Source organism: Psammomys obesus, unplaced genomic scaffold (genome assembly GCF_907164565.1).
Source record: "Psammomys obesus unplaced genomic scaffold, mPsaObe1.curated_primary_1811, whole genome shotgun sequence".
NCBI classification, from domain to species: Eukaryota; Metazoa; Chordata; class Mammalia; order Rodentia; family Muridae; genus Psammomys; species Psammomys obesus.
In genome coordinates, this window is record NW_026596440.1 from 6,417,092 (window position 1) to 6,435,033 (window position 17,942).

Genomic DNA, 17,942 nt, shown 5'->3' on the forward strand with positions numbered 1-17,942 from the left:
CTTTCCTCTTTTGATTCATACACACTACAAAGTTTGCTTTCATAATAGGAATTCACTTCCTATGATAAAAATTCATTTAGATAAAATAACCAGGTAGTTAAAATACAACTCTTGAGTATAGAATGTGTTTTCCAGGCTAATGACCTAAGCAAATAACACTTTTTTTTTAAAAAAGTGTTTTTAAAAGTGTTTTTTAAAAAGTGATTTACTTACTTATTTATTATTATTTATATAGTATTCTTGCCCTACAGGCAAGAAAAGAGCACCAGATCACATATAGAGATTCTGAACCACGATGTGGTTACTGAGATTTGAACTCAGGACCTTTGGAGGAACAGCCATCTTAACCTCTGAGCCATCTCTCCAGCCCTTGCAAATAAACAGTTTTAAAACAAAGTGATTGACACCAGGAAAGTTAGCCATTCCTTGGGAATTCTCAAACCATGGCAAAGTAGATTTGATCTAGTGTTTATTAATAAGCAGCCAGCATGCTAAAGCCAATGGCTTTGAACTCTGTGGGGAAGGGGGGTTGGAAGGAGATGTGGTTCAGAGGTTAACTGTGGTGCTCTATTTTACAGAAAGCAGAAAACGGAGATTTCAACTGGATAATACCACAGCGGTTTCTTGCCTTCTGTGGACCCCATTCAAGATCCAGGCTTGAAAGTGGTATGCGAAACTATGGAACCAGTATAGTCTTTTCCTCGTGCGTAGACCAGTGAGCTGCGCCCAGCAGTGTAGGCCTGTTCTCTCAGCTATCCATGAGCCTGAGTAGGGCAGGAGGCTACTTTGAGTCCTGACTTTTGGTGTGCTGTAAGGTTTGGGGCTTTGTGAGAGGCTCAGCATTGCTTTGGTCACTGTCTAGGAGTGGGGCTCCTGAATTGCCTATGGAGGACTGACTTAGCCCAGGTTAGAAAGAGACCGAAGAACGAAGCTAAACTCGAGTCAGTCTTTATGATTTAACCACTCTTGTTTATTTGAGCACATTGCTCTGCCTGGTCGTTAACTTTTTAAACTTTTGTTTTTTACAGTTATTATCAAATTGGTAATCAGTCCCCAGTCCAGACACTGTTTCTACCTACATTCAGGTGAAACTATTTTCTGTTGTTTTCTTCCTGCGTTTTACAAAATGTGGTGCATTTCTTTATGTAGGTTACCACCAACATTCTCCTGAGACTTATATTCCATATTTTAAGACTCACAATGTAACTACCATTATTCGTCTGAATAAAAGGATGTATGATGCTAAGCGCTTTACGGATGCCGGTTTCGATCACCATGATCTTTTCTTTCCGGATGGCAGCACCCCTGCTGAGGCAATTGTCCAAGAGTTTCTGGATATTTGTGAGAATGTGGAGGGGGCCGTTGCAGTGCATTGCAAAGGTGAGCGGCTAGGCGGCGTGAAAGGACGGTGCACTGACGTGTGTATGGACGTGTGCTGTATCAGCTTGGGTGACAGGGCAAGGCACTGCAGTTTGCAAAGAATGATTTAGGTTTTTCTCTGACATTATCAAGTGTGTGTCACTGTCATCGTCAGAAGAAAACTTGTGGCAGTCAGTTCTCAGTTCTCTCCTGCCATGTAGCCCGCAGGGATGGGACTCGTATCATCAGATTTGGCAGCAAGTGCATTTACCAGTCGATCTATCTCCTGGCCAGAAAGAATCATTTAAAAACCTTTAATTCATGGAGTTAATGAATTATGTGAAGTGTATAGTAATTTTTCATGAGTAAGCGTGCACTGGCTTACTGCAACATGTATGTCTCTTCAGCTGTCTGTAATGTGCCTCTCAGGTTGTCAACAGTAAAGCAAGGTCTTACTGCAGCTTGCTCTGTGGAGAGTAAGCTATGACAAGATATATTTCAGCAGCTGTAACAGTTTCTAATGTTCCATGAATGACTGGTGATACTCTGTGTGAATATAGTAGAGTTCATTTTACGTTAACATGAGCTAGTTAATTAAGAAAACAAGGGATGTTAACAAGCTAGTCAATTAAGAAAAATTCAATAGCATGGTTTTAAAAAAAACACCAAATTAATTTCTGGAGCTAAAACTGTATTTGTAGTTAGGAATGTAGATATAATCACAATATTTAAATGTTCGGTTTACAGTGGAAGATAACAAGGCAAGCCAAAAATTAGAATAGAAAGGGAGCCAGAAGAGTATTAAAAAAATTCACAAAAATTATCCTTGACAAGGATCACATAGTGGATTTTCTAGACAGATGATTTAAAATGGCTATCTCCGTTTAAAAAAAAAAAAAGTGGGAAGAGGAGGGATAAAAAGGTATGAGCAAAATCCAAGTTTCAATAGGAAACAAAAGCTGTAAAGTGAACCCAAAAGGCAATTTTGGAAATGAGTTAAAGAACTTACTGGTAGGGTTCCAAAGCAAGCTGGAGGAAGAAGCAGAGCTGTAAAGAGTGGAGCCATTAAAAGTCACCAGGCCTAAGGAACAAGGGGAAGGAGTCAAGAAAAGAAAGGAGCGAAGTGTAGCAGGGTTTTGGGATGGAGCCCAGCATGCTGGGTGTTCACGGCTGGAGCTCCAGAAGAGGAGACAGAGAAAGGGGCGCAGACTGCCTGGAAACCGTCCCTACTTTTATGAAAGACATGATTGTAAAATCCTCAAAACTAAGCAAACTCCAAGCGGAACAAATCAGAAACTCACACGAAGACTCTGTATAACGTGACTGTCTAAAGGCAGAGATGTGGAAATAAGCACCCAGGAAACACTCCATTTACCAGATCTTCCATCAGAAACAGTGGAGGACAAGGGCAGTGAGCCGATAATAATCCAGTCACTGAAGGAAGACCCCTGTAACCAAGAGTTCTGTAAGCTTTTAAAGTTCCCTCAACAATACGGAGAAACAAAACCACTCTCAGATGGTCAGGTGCCGGGGGAGTTGTTCCAACTAACACATGTACTCTGAGACGTGCTGGGAGTACCTGTTAGGACCCAGATCACCATCTGCCACATGAAGAAGCTAGGAATTCTGGGAGAGGTAAATAGGCACATAGGTTCAAGACCAGTCATTGCTTATAAAATATTGTCACTGTTGAAATATAAATACTGTAACACATAAAAATAGAAAACCAATAAAATCAGTAAAATCCAGGGTGGGTTCTTCACAAAATCTAACAAAAATCACAAACCTTTGCTTATATTGATGAAGATAAAAGAGAAAAGGCTGCAATTACTATAGTGAGCAATGACAGTGGACACGGCACTAGTCTGGATCTGCATGTGAAAAGGTAGGCAGGACTGCAAGGACCCCTGACCTCTGCACAGGGGTTGGGTAGCCAGGAAGATTGCTGGGTTTACTGGCCTGACCACCTAGCCTGAAACCAGTGAGCTTTCTTCTCTCGTTGAGAGACTGTCTCCAGGGGATAAGGTAGAGAGTGTAGCTGGACACCGTGTGTGCCTACCCATGTGAACACCCAGTAAGAGGTTACCAGGAACAGCTGCTGCACAAAAGGGTGCATAACGCAGATAAAGTGGAAAATTCCTGGAAATGCAAAACCCACCAACACGAAACACTGAGAAGGTTGAATTGGTAATGGAGTTTCACTGTGAAGGAAAACTGGATCTGATGCTCACCTGACTAATACCAGTTCTCAGGGACTTACTAGCAACTGAATTGAGTAACAGGAAAGGAATAGGCTGCTGGGTCTCCACTGGTAGAGGGCCTGCTTTGCAGGCATGAAGATCTGATCTGCAGCACTGCATGGCCCAAGTGTCATGGTATGCACCCAAAGCTTTGAGGATGTGGACACTGGAGAATCAGAAATCTAAGGTTAGCCTCGGCCGCACTGAGCTTGAAGCCAGTCTGTGGCACTGGAGACCCTGTCTAAGATAATAGAATGAATGCAATATTACCCACTCTAATAAAGCATTTGTTCTGGAATTTCAGCACTAATACAACATAGAAAAGGCAAGGGCTTTAACTGCGAAGCTATAACTGTGAAGCTCAAAAACCACTTAATCACCTAAGAGTTGCAGTTGACAAAATTCAGCACCTCCTTTTTGTGATAAAACCACTGAGAACAAAGTAGGGCTAGAAGGAAACTACCTCCACACAGTAAAGACCATGTATAAAAAGCCCACAGCTACCGCCATCCCATAGGTGGCAAGAGGCTGAAACCTTTTCCTTGCAGACTCTCATCCAGGCTGTTTTCCCAACAGCTGCCCCAGTTCTCTCTCATACAGTTCCAAAGCCACTGCCGTGGTTTTGTGTTCGCTTCAGCAGCGTCCTTTTCTAAAATGTGCATCGCGAGGGCCCTCTAGAGACTGAAAGCAGGAGCACGTTTATACATGGAACAGTTCATTAAAAGAAACTGTGCAGTCTGTGAGCCTCTCATCTGCGTTTTAAGGTGCCTGCCCAGAGTAGGGAAGCCAGTGCAGGAAGGCCTGCTTGGATGGAAGGCTAGTCTTTCTGTTCTGTTCAGACTTGGACTGGATTGACAGAGGACTGCCCACTTCATGGAAAGCAGAAAGTGTGCTTCCTCAAACTGGAAATGCTGATCTTAACCAAAACTTCCTTCCAAGTGGACCCAACATTAACCCTCATAGGAGTTAATTATGATGGTTTCCATAAGAGAAGAGAAAAGGACTTCGGAGATGACACAGCATCTAATGTGCTTGCCACATACCTGTGAGCCTGGAGTTCAGATAACACACATGCTAGGTGGCCATGTAGCTCCCCAGCAGTTACAGCCTAGGGAGGAAGAGACAGGACATTTCTGGACTAGACTGGCGACCAAGCAGCCACACCTCTCAGCTTCAGTTCAGAGACCCTGCCTCACTGGACAAGCTGAAACCAATCAAGACTCTCAGACATCTCTCTAGAGCGTCCTCATGCATGTGCCTTCCCCCCACATACATGCAAACATGTATACATACTCACAGGCACACCACACAGAGACACATACAAAAAGGCAGGAAGAGTTAAAGGAAAATGAGGTTGAGGGTATAGTAGTTTAGGACAGAGTGCTTATCTAACATATCCAAGGTTTGGGTTCTGTCCCCAGCACCCCTCTCCTGAAGAAGAGTGGACAGACAGATGGTGAGTAGGCAATACTGTTGGGTGTGGTAGCAAATACAAGGGCAGAAAACAGCACACCTAAAAAAACTTACCTTTTAATGTTCATGTGTGTGCGCACGCCTGAGTGAATACGAGTACCACATGCACATAGGTGCCTTTGATCCTAGAGGGTGTCTGATCTCCTAGAACTGAAGTCACAAGTAGTTATAAGCCACTAATGGCGGGTGCTGGAACCCGAACCTGAGTCCTCAGATCCTCTGCTCTTGACTTGCTCAGCCATGTCTCCACCTCCAGACACACGTTTCTTAGGAGTCCCTGTTCAGAAAGTGATTCTCAGTCTTTGGCTTCTCATGGAAGCCTTTGGGGGAATTTTGGGCCCTGGATCCAGTCTCTGCTCTGAGGCTGCATCCGCTCAGATCTTGAGGGTGAGACCTCATTAAAGCCCCTTCAGACTGACTTAAAGAACCTCTCTGGATGGAGGAAAAAGTCCTAGGAAGGCTTTAGTTTAGTTTAGTTTTGTTTTCCTTCCTCTTGTTCAGAAAATTCTGGAGAACCAGGTTTCATTGATGGTTTGTTTTTCTAGCTGGCCTTGGTCGTACAGGCACTTTGATAGGTTGCTACCTCATGAAGCACTACAGGATGACAGCAGCCGAGTGCATCGCCTGGCTCAGAATCTGTAGGCCTGGCTCTGTGATTGGGCCCCAGCAGCAGTTCCTGGCCATGTAAGTGCCCGGGAAGCTTGCCCTCCATAACAGCGGCTGTGCAGCGGAGTGGGATGGGCGCGTCCTTGTGGAAGGCTGTATTTTGATGTTTAAACACTCTAGGAAACAGTCAAGCCTCTGGCTGGAAGGTGACTATTTCCGTCAAAAGTTGAGAGGGCCGGAGAATGGATCCCTCGGAGAAGAAGCCTTTTCCAAACACCTCTCGGATGTTGATGACATTTCGATAAATGGGCTTGAGAATCAAGACAAAGAAGAGCCTGAGCCGGTAATGGAACCATCCCGATCACGCAGTTGTTATTGCTGTAAATGCTGTTGATCCTTGTAGGGCATGGAGAAGACCATAGGTAAAGATAACAAGCAGCTTAAAAGGGATGGTACCACACAGTCATGTTTAACGTACTTACAACCTTCTCTAGAAATGTCTGACTGAAAAGAAAGTTGTGTGTTCATAGAGCGTTTCTTTTCTTTCCTAACCACAGGAGGGAGCAGGAGGGAGTAAGCTCTAGCTGGATCTAGTTATGCTCCTGCATCAGCACCCCCTCCCCCTTCCTCTCAGCTGCTTTGGTAGTTCAAATGGAGAACTTCCAAAGAACCAAGTTTTAGCAGGCAGCAGTATTAGGTTAAGTAGTACTGAATGTATGTTCAAACTTCAGCAAGTTCTAGAACCAAAAAGCCCAGTGTGTATCTTTATTGTTTATAAAGAGGGGGCTTTGTGCTCAGTGACCCTGAAAGCCAGCCTTGATTGTCTCGAAATATGGCTAGTAGCTTGATTTTGAAAACTATTGTAGCATTCAGAAGAAACTTAAAGTGTGAGTGTTTGTGGGGGGGGATGTGCGCGCACGCACGCGTGCGAGTACACATGCCTCCCTCTGAGCACTCAGAACATCCATGCCTCTGAGTGTATGCATCTAAGCATCTGTATGTGTGCACATGTTCATAACTGCATGCCTGCCTTTGTGTGTGTGTGTCTGTGTGTGTGCATGCCCAAGAACATCTGGATAAATAGCTACTTGGCTGAATGGCAATCTAAGTTCAATTAGTCTCTGTTTTTCTTTTTGTTTTGTTTTGTTGTTTTAACTCGTACAGTATAGTGATGATGAGGAAATCAACAGAGTGACACAAGGAGACAGACTTCTGGCCCTGAAAAGTCGGAGACAGTCAAAACCCAACACTATCCCCCTCACGTGAGTGGCTTCCTTCACTGTGGTCACACTTGTCTGTTGTGTGCGTCCCTTGTGGGCGTTTTTCTGCATACTTTTCTCCATAGCTGCACAGCATTACTTTGCACAAGTGTGTGATTTAAAGTCTGGAGGTGCTGGCCTGAGAAACCCCGAGCTGTTCATTTGTGCTCTATTGTAAGCTTGGGAGCCGTATAGGTAAGGAAGCAATGTTGGTAAAGTTGTGTCCATAGGCAGTCAACAGAGTGACAGCTGATGTGAAGACCGGGAGAACAGACTTGTCCCTAGTTACTAAGATGGTTTTTGCTCTAAATCCAGCCATCAGTCTGTGCACAGGAGAATGGAGTCAGTTGTAATGATGTTTTCAAAGCACTATATCATGGAAATGATAAACATCCCCAAATTATGTTTTTCTATTTTTGGGGGTCTGGAGAATTGAGTTGCAAATGCAGACAAGGATTAGCACAAGAACAAGAAGTTCCATAGTTAGTGGGTGTCTTTATCCCCACCTGTGTTAATTTGGACTCAATTACAGGGGACAGCCACGGTTGGCACACCATAGAGAAACAAAGTATGAAGCTGCTATACCTTTCTCTAGGCTTCACCTCACTAGAGCACCCAGCAATGGCTCCTGTCCTTCCCTTGGACCCCATGTGTCCAGGCTTTCTATGAGGAAACACTGGTCAGGATGTGTCTTTATCAGAACTGTCTGCAGTACACCAAGGAGTTAATGGTGTGGGTCTTCAGCATGTCTTAGTGGGGCAGTGCTTCTTGTGGATAAGGATGGGAGGTTCTCAACACAGAGCAAAGTGTCAAGGTTTTCAAAAGAAAGTCCTACATGAATTTACACCATCACTTCTGATATTAGGCGCCTATTAAGAATTCTCCTCTTTACAAATGGTGTCTCTTTCATATAAATAAGTAGATACAAATATAGTGTGTGAGGTATGTTAACTTCAAATCCATTTCTTTTTAACTTCACCAATGTTTTTCTGTTTTCTTTTTATTCACACAGTAATTATCCAGGCCAATTCTAGGCCTGATGGAAGAAGGTAGATCATGCTTCCCAGCAGGCCTCCATAGACTAGCTGAATCCTGAGTCACGTGGAAGCTTACCATATAATTTGGCTTCTTGTTGGAACTTCTGGTTTGGGACCTGGTATTCTTCCTTCCAGCAAGCCTCCTTGCCTGCCGCTTGCTGGTGGTGGTAGGGAGGGATGACATGCCCTTTGAATTGCAAATCCTAGGAAATCAATGCTTTTGTGGGTACACACACTGTGAGTTTTAAGACTGCCCATTGCCAGTTTATTTCTCAATAGGTTATTTTTACCCTACATTCAAAAGCCAGGTTAGTAGTTAGATGGCTCATCTGTTAATGGCACTAGCTGTCATTTGGAAGACCTGGTTCGATTCCCAGCACCCACATGACAGCTCACAAGTCTCTATAGTTCTAGTTCCAGGGCTCTTGACGTTATCACACAGACACACATGCAGGCAAAATACCAATGCACATAAAAGAAATGAACAAATTTAATAAATAAATCTATTTTTTTTTTTTTTAAAGAAGTTACCAGCTAACAGATGCGCAGAGCGCTGCCCTTACAGAGGCCCTGAGCTAGGCTCTCGGCACCCGTATCAGGCAGCCCACAGGCAGCCGTAGCTCCAGCTGCAGGGAGTCTCTGCTCTCTGCAGATACACGTGCGTGCACACAGCATGCACACACGCACACACTATTTTTTTTTTTTTTTAATTAGGTTCTTGTTAAATAGAACTTTCAGGAAATTTCAGCTTCTCCACTGTATTCAGAAATGTGTTTTCTGGAACTCAAATCATTTAGTGATTTCTTAGGGAAGCTGAGAGTATACAATTCACAGCCTATGGGTATTTGGTAACAGAAAAGCAAGTGAAGATTAAATTTTAATTTTAAAATTAAAATTTAAAGGTGACTTTATATGTCCCACCATTCATATGTGAGGCTGTCGGGCCAGAAGTCTGATGCTCTCAGAAATAGCTGAATGAAACAATTAGAGGGTGTAGGTAGAGCTCAGGCGGAGAGTGCTTGCGGATGTCTGGGATTTAGTTTTCTTTACCACTGGAAAAGGAAGGGAGGTAAAGAAGGAAGGAAGGAAGAATGGGGAGAGCAGGCAGCTAGAAAAGACTGGGCAAAAGGACTAGCCTTCGGCAGGCATTTGTTAGTTACACCATTTCCCAAAAAAATGTTAAAACAAAAACAAAAGAATGTGCGTGCTGAAGTATCCTGAGAGTGAAATCGGAATGTTAAGAGAGAAACCCTCAAACTGTCCTCCTCTCCACTTAGGCCGCAGACTCTTAGGCTCAAGGTTTCCTAATCTGCCATTTAGAGATTAGAAAACTAAACCCTGAAGTCTTCCCAGTTTAGCGAGGTAAATCCTTCCTCCCCACTTGACTCATGTACTGCTGCTGGTAAATTATTTGCTTCCATATTGGTGCTTAGATATAGGAAAATACTCAAAGAAATATTGAATGAGAAATGTCCCAGAGAATCTGAGGAGGAGGTTACAGTGAGACACCAACTCTCCCACCTAGTGGTGGCTTTCTCTTTAGAGAATGTGAAGTGGCCCCTCATGGAGAGCCAGCCCAGTGCTGACTTCTCTGAGGACGACTCGCTTAGCATCCATCTGACCTTTAGGTCTAGGTGGCAGATGTGTTGTCCATGCTGAAATTGACTTGCTAGGTTTGTTAATTCTGTGTGCATTAGTTACTTTTCCTGTTGCTCTCGTTGAAATCTTGGAAGTGGGGTGGGATTTATTTAGGTTCAGGGTATAATTCATCATGGTGTCAGAGTCAAGGCAGCAGGAGAGTGAGGCGCCTGGTCGCTGGGTCACACCAGCAGTCAGGAAGCAGGAAGCGGAGATGTGGACATGGCCCACTTTCTCCTTTATTAATGTGGGTCTTCCATCTCAGTTAATCTAACCTTAGATAATCCCTCACAGACATGGTCTGTCTTTTGGACAATCTATATTCTGTTGTGTTGAGAGCATTAGCCACCAAATTGCCCCCACACTGCTGTGTGTCTGAGATTACAAGAAAGGGTATATGGAGGGTGGGATGATAGTTATTTTCCTACAAGGTCATAAGGTAAAAACATGGAGTTACTTTCGAGCAATCTCTAAATCCAACAGTACAGAAGAGACAGTGAACAAAGATAAACAACTCTTAGGCTTTGAGTTTTACCAGAGGAACAAATGAAAATTTGTAGTGCACCCATTTTTGTGCCACTCCCAGCTAAGATGGGCATTGTAGTTAGTGACTGTAAATGAAAATAAGGTGACGAACAACTGAGGAAGGCACACATTTGGCATTGATCTCTTATCTTCCACACACATCTACACATATAAGTGCTCACATGTGAATACATACAGCACACACAACAAGAAACACCAAGCCAAAACTGGGCGTGTGATGCATGTGTGTAAACCAATGTGCTTGTAGCATTTAGAAGGTAATGGCAGGAAGATCAGAAGTTCAAGGGCATTCTAAACTGCAGAGTAAGGCCAAGGCCAGTCTGCACAATAGGAGACCCTGTCTTTAGAAAGAAGGAACAGGAGGAGAAAAAAAAGATATCAAAATTTGAGTGTATATTAGATATTTTTTCTGTTGCTGTGATAAAATGCCATAACCGAGGCAGCTTATGGAAGGAATTTTTACAAAAGATTTATTTACTTATTGTGTATACAATGTTCTGCCTGCATGTACACCTGCACACCAGAAGAGGCCACCAGATCTCATCACAGATGTTTGTGAACCCACAATGTGGTGCCAGTGCTCTTAACCACTGAGCCATCTCTCCAGACCAAGAAGGAAATGTTTATTTGGGCTTAAGGTTCCAGGGGGTTGGAGTCTATCATTATCACGGGGAAGTGAAAGCAAGCATAGTGACAGGCATGGCAGTGGAGCAGGAAATGAAAGCTTAAACTTGGAGCTTTGGGCAGGAAGCACGAAGAGCCACCTAGGAATGGCAACACTCTTTGAAACCTCAGAGTTCATGACCAGTGACGTATTTCCCCCCCTCAAGGCACGTGTCCTATTCCTACCCAAACCATCTCACCAACTGGGGCCTACATGTTGAAATGCCTGAGGCTATGAGGGCCCCATCTCTTCAGGTTGTGTAAGGAAAGCAAGAACACACACATAGGGTGACCACAGTAGTGAAATTAATGGCTCTTAGTCAGGCATATTTCCGATTTCCGTAATCCATGTTGCTAAGTGTGTAGTTCACTGGAACTCCCAACTGACTGAGGAGTTTTTGTTTCTGTTCAGAGGAATCCAGTTCCCTGTTCATAGTCATGCCTCCTGATCATGTTAGTCTACCTCCTTTTCTTGCCGTGCTCAGGGGTGGTGTTCTGTATGAACACCAGTGCGTTTGACTATGGCCAGCGCACGTATTGGCAGTATGGTGGACCGCAATCCAGCCAGAGATAGAGTCTATCCACTGGTTCCCGCGTGCTCAAGCTGTTTAAACTAAAGCCAGCATTTTTGTCTCAACAGAAATTGGAGCAGCGCTCCCACCACCACTTGTTCCCGCTCCCTTGCTGCCACAGTTGCTGTTCTGGGTCTGTGAGGGTTTCTTAAATCCACAGGTGGCTCTGCATCTTATTGCATGATTTATTTTTGGCTTCCCAGTTTGAACATCTGTTCTTTCCCTTCCGCCCTTTGCAGATGTCCCCTAGCTGTGCTGACCTCTGCACTGTGTAGTGTTGCCATCTGGTGGATTGTGTGTGACTACATTCTTCCCACCCTGCTGTTCTGTCTTGATGGCTTCAGAACACAGTAGCCATCTGGACCCTTTGACAGATAGTTTGCTGTGTAAGTTTTCTGTTCATTTCTCTCCTGCCTTCCCCCAGTGTCCAGTGTGGTTCTCACAGTGCATGTATTTCTCCTTCTGGCTGTCCTGGCTTTGTTGGTTTGCTTATTTTCCAGGGTTCTCTTTCTGAATCTTTCCAGTGAATAGGATGTTAGCAGCGGAGAGGGGCCTCAACGATCCTTTTAAGCCAAGGATGATAAGAAAAGAAAAGAAACACCTAGTTTTGAAAGTTGTACAAGTTATTTTTAATGTGGGCATTGGAATAGTTTTCTCTCTTGTCAAGAACATTTAGTAGTTGGGCTGACTTGCCAGGAAGCTGTACACATCTCTCATGTTCTGTACCTTTAGAGCATCTCCAGTGGAAAAAGTTCTCCCACCATTTCTTCTTTTAGCAAAGATTAGGTTTTGCAGCTTTCAGGGCTAGTGGGTCCTGTGGCCCAGTTTCTGCCCATGGACCAGCTCTCATCAAGTCACCTCTTCATTTAGTATGTAAAGCCGTACACTCTCATGTCCTTCCTTCCTCTGTGTTAAGTGAGAACAGGATGCAGGGAGCCGACTGTCTCCTTTGCTTGTGTTCCTACAGTCTCTGGACTCTTCCTTCCTTTCCCGAAAATAGCCAGGCCATCTTTGTTAGGTTATGGACATAAGTTTGCCTGATCTGTCATTTTCTCAAGGAAGACAGTTCTCAGCAGAAGGCAGCAGGAAGCATCCATGTGGAACAACACAGTCGCACACTGCAGACGGAGAGTATGTCCCGCACCATCACCATCCCATGTCTGTTTGTTCCCTCTGACCTTTCCTCTGATCACTCCAAAGTCACCCAAGTGTGCAGAGTTTCCTTCTAGGGTCTCTTCCAAGGTAAAAAGTCCATTGCATCCAGCCCTGGTCCTTTGTAGTTCCATGAGTATTTTCATATGGCTAATGAAGATAAACATGAATCAGAGTACACTCTTGAAAATTAAAGAGGACCTGTTGAACACAGTTTTATTTGTGGCATTTCCTTGATTATTTTAGATGAGTTTAGTCTCTTCACACTCAGATTTCTAAAGAATATTTTATAATCTTTTCCCCTTTTCTCCTCTTGACTGAAGAGCAGTGATTCCTTTTTAGTTAATTCTTCCCAGACTGTTCCAAATGGCCAAGGTGCTGTAAATGGGTGGAGTTGTTGCTAATAATATTTGTTTTCAGTCTCAGCTTAAACTTTGCCTCTGCTGTGGATTTTCTCCTCAGTGTCCTCTGCAAGACAGTTAGATGATTTCTGTAGTTCATGTCACCACTGCATTTCAAGATGCAAGCAGGCTTTCCATTGTGCCTGCCTGCTGGCTTGAACTGAGGCCAAGTAGCAAGTAAGATCTTTGTAGCCACTAGCTCCTGGCAACTTTCTTCCCAAGAGGCTTAATCTGTGGGTGGCAGTTCACTGCTCCTCTGTGACTGGCTGTTCAGGTGAGCTAGTGAGTGAGCCTTGCCTCCTGACCATGAGTGTTCCATTAGCCTGGAGCCTGGGAGTAGAAAGCATTGTATGTTCTCCATCCAGTGCATGCAGTGGGGGACAGTGCCACTAGAGAAAGGTGCAGGTTTGTGGGGCATCACACAGAAAGCCATCCAGCCATCTTGAGGTTTGGCAGGACACACTTGGTCCATCAGATTTTTTTTTTTTTTAAACTTTGCTGTGTGCTTTACATCATTTTCACTGTTCGATATCTGGAGCTGCTGAAGCTTCGGAGACACTACAGAGGGGGCAGTGGTCTGTGCTTTGGGCACGTGGCAAGGAGTACCAATGCAGACTTTGTTGGGGAAGATAGAAAAAGATGCATATTCTACATGTTGCTTGGGAAGAAGGAGGTGAGGAGGCAGGTAGCAGTGGATCCCCAGTTTCCTGTGGCTTCCTTGCCACTGATTTGCTTCAGCCGCTTGCTTGTAATATGTATGTGTGGTCCCGGGCTTTCTTGCTGTAATTGGTGTATGCCAAATTTCCTTCTGTTTCAAAGCTTCACAGAATTTAGTAACCACTAATATCATTATTTCACATTTCCTCATACTACTTTATAGAAAAATAAATACTCTAAAAATATTTTTTCAGTCAGCCTAAGAGATACTTCTTGATTGAGCAATGTTTCTTTGTTTTGTGTAGTATTTGAATGTTTCAGTAAAGAAATCAGGAGCAGATTTCCTGAGAGGCATTGCACTGGTTCTTGTTCTTTTTGTTTTCTTGTTTTGTGTGTTAATGATCTTACAGTATGGGAGTTACCCAGGCTTTTGACCTCAAGTGATCTGAAATGTGGGAATGGTATTTCAGAAAAGCCCACTCTAATTTTCCTCCCTTGTAAAGGAGCAGTGAAAAAGCCCAGAAGCCTAGAGAAATCAGCACACAGATTTGGTTGCCTTTATGCAAAATTTTAGATTCATGTTCTCAAGAGAGATAAATATTTCCTCCTTGATTTGTATTAGCAGAAAGAAGTTTTAGTAGTTGGATTAGAGTAGTATTGATATTCTGTATAGCTAGCACAGGGTAAGTGTGACTGACAGCTAATAGAATTTTTTAAGGAGAAAAGGCCTTGAAATTTCTCAACAGCAAGAGATGATATGTGAGGCCATGGCTGAGTGAGCTATTCCATCTTATTGTTACACTTTATACCATATATTGAAGTGAGTCCTCATGGCTAATAAATATGCATGATTATTATATGCCTACTACATCTTATAAGTCATTTCTTTAAAAAGACCTTTTCAGTAAATCCCATTTGGGGAGCAGAGTTCATGCCTAGGGCAGCTAGTTCCTTGAGTCACATTTGCGCGTGTGCATACTGTTTCTAGAGTAGGGGTAGATTCACTGAGTGAGACTGCCTTGGAGTTGTGGAGTTTTCAGGACAGTGGGGGGTTAATAATAGCTCCACTTCTTCTCACACAGCTGGAAAGCCAGTGGTGAGGTGTCTGGCTCCCCTTGCTGTGGCTAAACCCCCCCCCCCCCACGCCATCATCTGGCCTTAGGAACCTTTGCTGATTTAGAAGGACCAGCTGTTGTCAGTCCTCCTGGTCATGTGACTGGTCATGACAGGCCCTGGAAGCAGACTCCTGAGTTGGAATTACTTCTTCCTCTCTGGAGCTGGGCTCTTACAGTTGCTTTCCCAGTGTAGTTTGCCTCTGAAAGGAGGACGCTTTTAAAGTCTTTTTCTTTCCTTTAGCAAACATTGATGGAAATAAGTGCATGAGCACATGGTTCTGAAGCGAAGACTTATGTGGCAGCATCTTTTGAAGTTTTCTGTGCTATTTTTCCTCTTGACAGTATAATGAGAATTACTTTCAGAGAATGTGCTCTGTGCAGCCTGTTCTTTCTGATTCATGATTTTTCCGCCTGGGCAGTCTTCTATTCTGAGAAGGCTTTTCGATTTTAATTCATATAAATTCACAGCATTTAAGTAACTGTAGTTTTGTTAGGATAATTGAAGATTTAGTAAATAGTTATGATACAGGCAAAACTAAAATTTTGCTTGAACATATTTAAAACTTTCATTGGAATATAAAATTATTATTACTTCTTTCTGTTCTGACTAGTGAATATTAGGGAGCTGTTTTGCTAAATTTATATTCAGATACTTTAAAATTGGGGTTTATGAACTTGTCTTTGACTGAAATCTGAGGCTCTCCTTTGACTGCTCTGACTGATAAGGTCTTTGTTTTGTGATTTGTACAAGATGCCAGGACATTGCCAGGATGCCAGTGCAAAGCTCACTGGTTCTTGGTGAATAACCTTCAAGGAGAAATGGGATGCTTGCTATAAAAATGTGCTTCAAGGTTGTTCCTCGTGTGTAAACGGCAATATGGTTGGGATATTCTTTCAGTTTACAAAACAAATAATCATGCTGAAGTGCAAAGTTGCTTTCCTTTTTTCAACTATTTAAAAGCTGTGTTAGTGAATATAATCTTACCTTTTTCCAACTGTTTCCAGAGTAATTCTTCAGTCAAGTGTTCAGAGCTGTAGAACCCCTGAACCTAACCTTTCTGGCAGTGCAGGCATTACTAAACGAACCACCAGATCTGCTTCGGGGAAAAGCAGTCTTAAAAGGTGAGAAAAGAATCCTGTCCTGGGAAGTGTCATGTTTGTTTCCCGTTTACTCTCTTGGATCCTGCTTTGGAGACTGACGTGAAGATAGGAAAGCAGAGGCTGTGTGTTATGTCCATAGGAAATCCCTCTTGTTGGAGGTGTGGTCTCTGGCATGGCTTGATATGGGGAAGCTGAGAGCATTGCCCTAGAACTTTGCCAACATGCTCCGTTGGGCTTGGAGGAGGTCACTTCTCCCATGTCAGACCCGGCTCAGTGAGTCATGGCTCTGAAACTGGTGCCATGTTCTTCTGCCGCAGCCCTCTCCAGGACCTGATGTTGCTGCTTTTTTTTTTTTTTTTTTTTTTTTTTTTCTTCGTTTTTCCTTCCACTTTCTCTTTGCTCTGGGAAAATTTTTCGCTCTCTTGGGTGTTTGTCATAAACTAAAGGCAAACGTAATTATGACCAGTGCAAAGGAGGGCACTATCACTTGGCAGTGGTGATACTTCATCTTTTTTTTTTTTTTTTTCAAGTCAGGGTCTCTCTCTGTGTAGCCATGGCTGTTCTGGAATTTACTCTGTAGACCAGGCTGCCTTCAACTCTTAGAGATTTACCTACCTCTGCCTCTCAAGTGCTAGGGATAAAGGCATGTACCACCACAGCTCAGTGATAGTTCACTCTTGAAATGGATGGCTCTGAGGATATTCAGGCCAGACTCTTCTTGCCTGTTTCATCAGTTGCCGTCCTGATTGTTGGAGCTTTCTTACCTTCATTACCTACATCACTCTGAGTCCATCCCTCGTGTGGCCCATTATCACGGTACCAAGAGCTCTGTGTACTGGGGTTCTAAGGGATGCTCTTGAGTTTTGTTGTTTTTCCTTGTTGCTGAATCTTTTGTAAAATCCCACTTACAGAGTTAGATTCTCCTGAGGACAGAACAAAGAACCAATGTGGGTACTTGAGAATCAGGCAGGCACTGACTCAGAAGTTCAGGATTTTATATATAAGGATTTTATGTGTGAAGTGTTGGTGTCCACAGAAGCCAGGAAGCCATGGACTCCTGGCACTGGAGTCAAGGTAACCATGAGGTTTGGGTGCTGAGATGTAAACTCTGGCCCCGTAGAAGAGAAGCAAGTGTTCTTTATTGATGTATCTCCGGCCCCTGTTTTAAATTTTTAGATATTTAGTTAAATTCATGTTTCTCTTATCCTGTGGTCCCAACTGACAGGCCAATTAGAACACTGACAAAAGGTCAGATTTAGGTACACCATAACATAGTATCTGAGTTTTGACAGAAAAATAGGAGATGGGCCTAGAGGTGCTAATTCAATTAATTAATTAATTTATCAGGAACCATTTATTTACTGATTGATTGACTGATAATGCTGGTGCTGGAACCAAGGGTTTCATGGGACTAGGCAAGTGCTTTACTGCAGAGGTAAATTCCCAACCCATCATATTTTAAAAGAAAATTTAATATCTTAGATAAATACTTCTGAGAAAAGTAAGAAAAATAAATAAAAGTTCCATGTCAAACTTCTGAGCTATAACTCGTTTGTAGTTACACGTTACGCCATATATAGAGAAGTGTATTGTCATATAATTATTTATAATATGCAAATTTCTAAATATGCATTCAAATGAGGCACAGGTGACCCGCCCCCATGCTTCTTGATTCTGATTGGTGGGACAGTTGATGTTCTATATTCCAACTTTTCCATTAAGTTTCAGGAAATGGGAATCCCTTTTGTGTGCAGTAAGTGCCCTGGGCTTGGTGGCCATCCCCAGGCTCCAGGAGGCAGGCAACCTCTGGTCTATACAGCAAGTTCCAGGCCAGTAAGGCTGTGCCGGGAGACCTTGTCTCAACAGAACATCACCATGGCAGAAGGCCTGGGTTGATGTTGGTGTCTCAGGTGCACAAGCCTTTGGTACATTCAGGAAGACTGGCTTGCTTGATCTGAGAAGCAGTGTTTGAACCACATGCTGCCACATTCCACTAGGAGTGCTGACGGACACCTGTCTTTCTATCTAGGTCTCTTGGCTTCAGATGTCGGTCATGTTGGCCTCCTTGGAAAGTGGTTTCTGATTTTCAGTGAGCTGCTCCTCAGGGCCTAGGCTGGACGTTT

At 43.4% G+C, this 17,942-nt stretch overlaps 1 protein-coding gene across 11 annotated transcripts in view; it reads left to right on the forward strand.

The window, feature by feature from the left end:
* The window catches only part of Cdc14b (cell division cycle 14B), an 82,051-nt gene that overhangs the window by 55,351 nt on the left and 8,758 nt on the right, over positions 1-17,942 (forward strand). For 5 of the 11 annotated variants that reach the window (XM_055598020.1, XM_055598018.1, XM_055598019.1 and 2 more), the window contains exons 8-13: positions 579-666; positions 1,150-1,380; positions 5,618-5,756; positions 5,859-6,021; positions 6,843-6,940; positions 15,724-15,840. In XM_055598020.1, coding sequence (XP_055453995.1) covers positions 579-666; positions 1,150-1,380; positions 5,618-5,756; positions 5,859-6,021; positions 6,843-6,940; positions 15,724-15,840 — 836 coding nt within the window. Of the gene's footprint in view, positions 1-578; positions 667-1,149; positions 1,381-5,617; positions 5,757-5,858; positions 6,022-6,842; positions 6,941-7,949; positions 8,211-11,632; positions 11,780-15,723; positions 15,841-17,942 lie in introns of those variants that run through there. The other 6 variants (XM_055598022.1, XM_055598023.1, XM_055598029.1 and 3 more) reach the window with 3 other exon arrangements.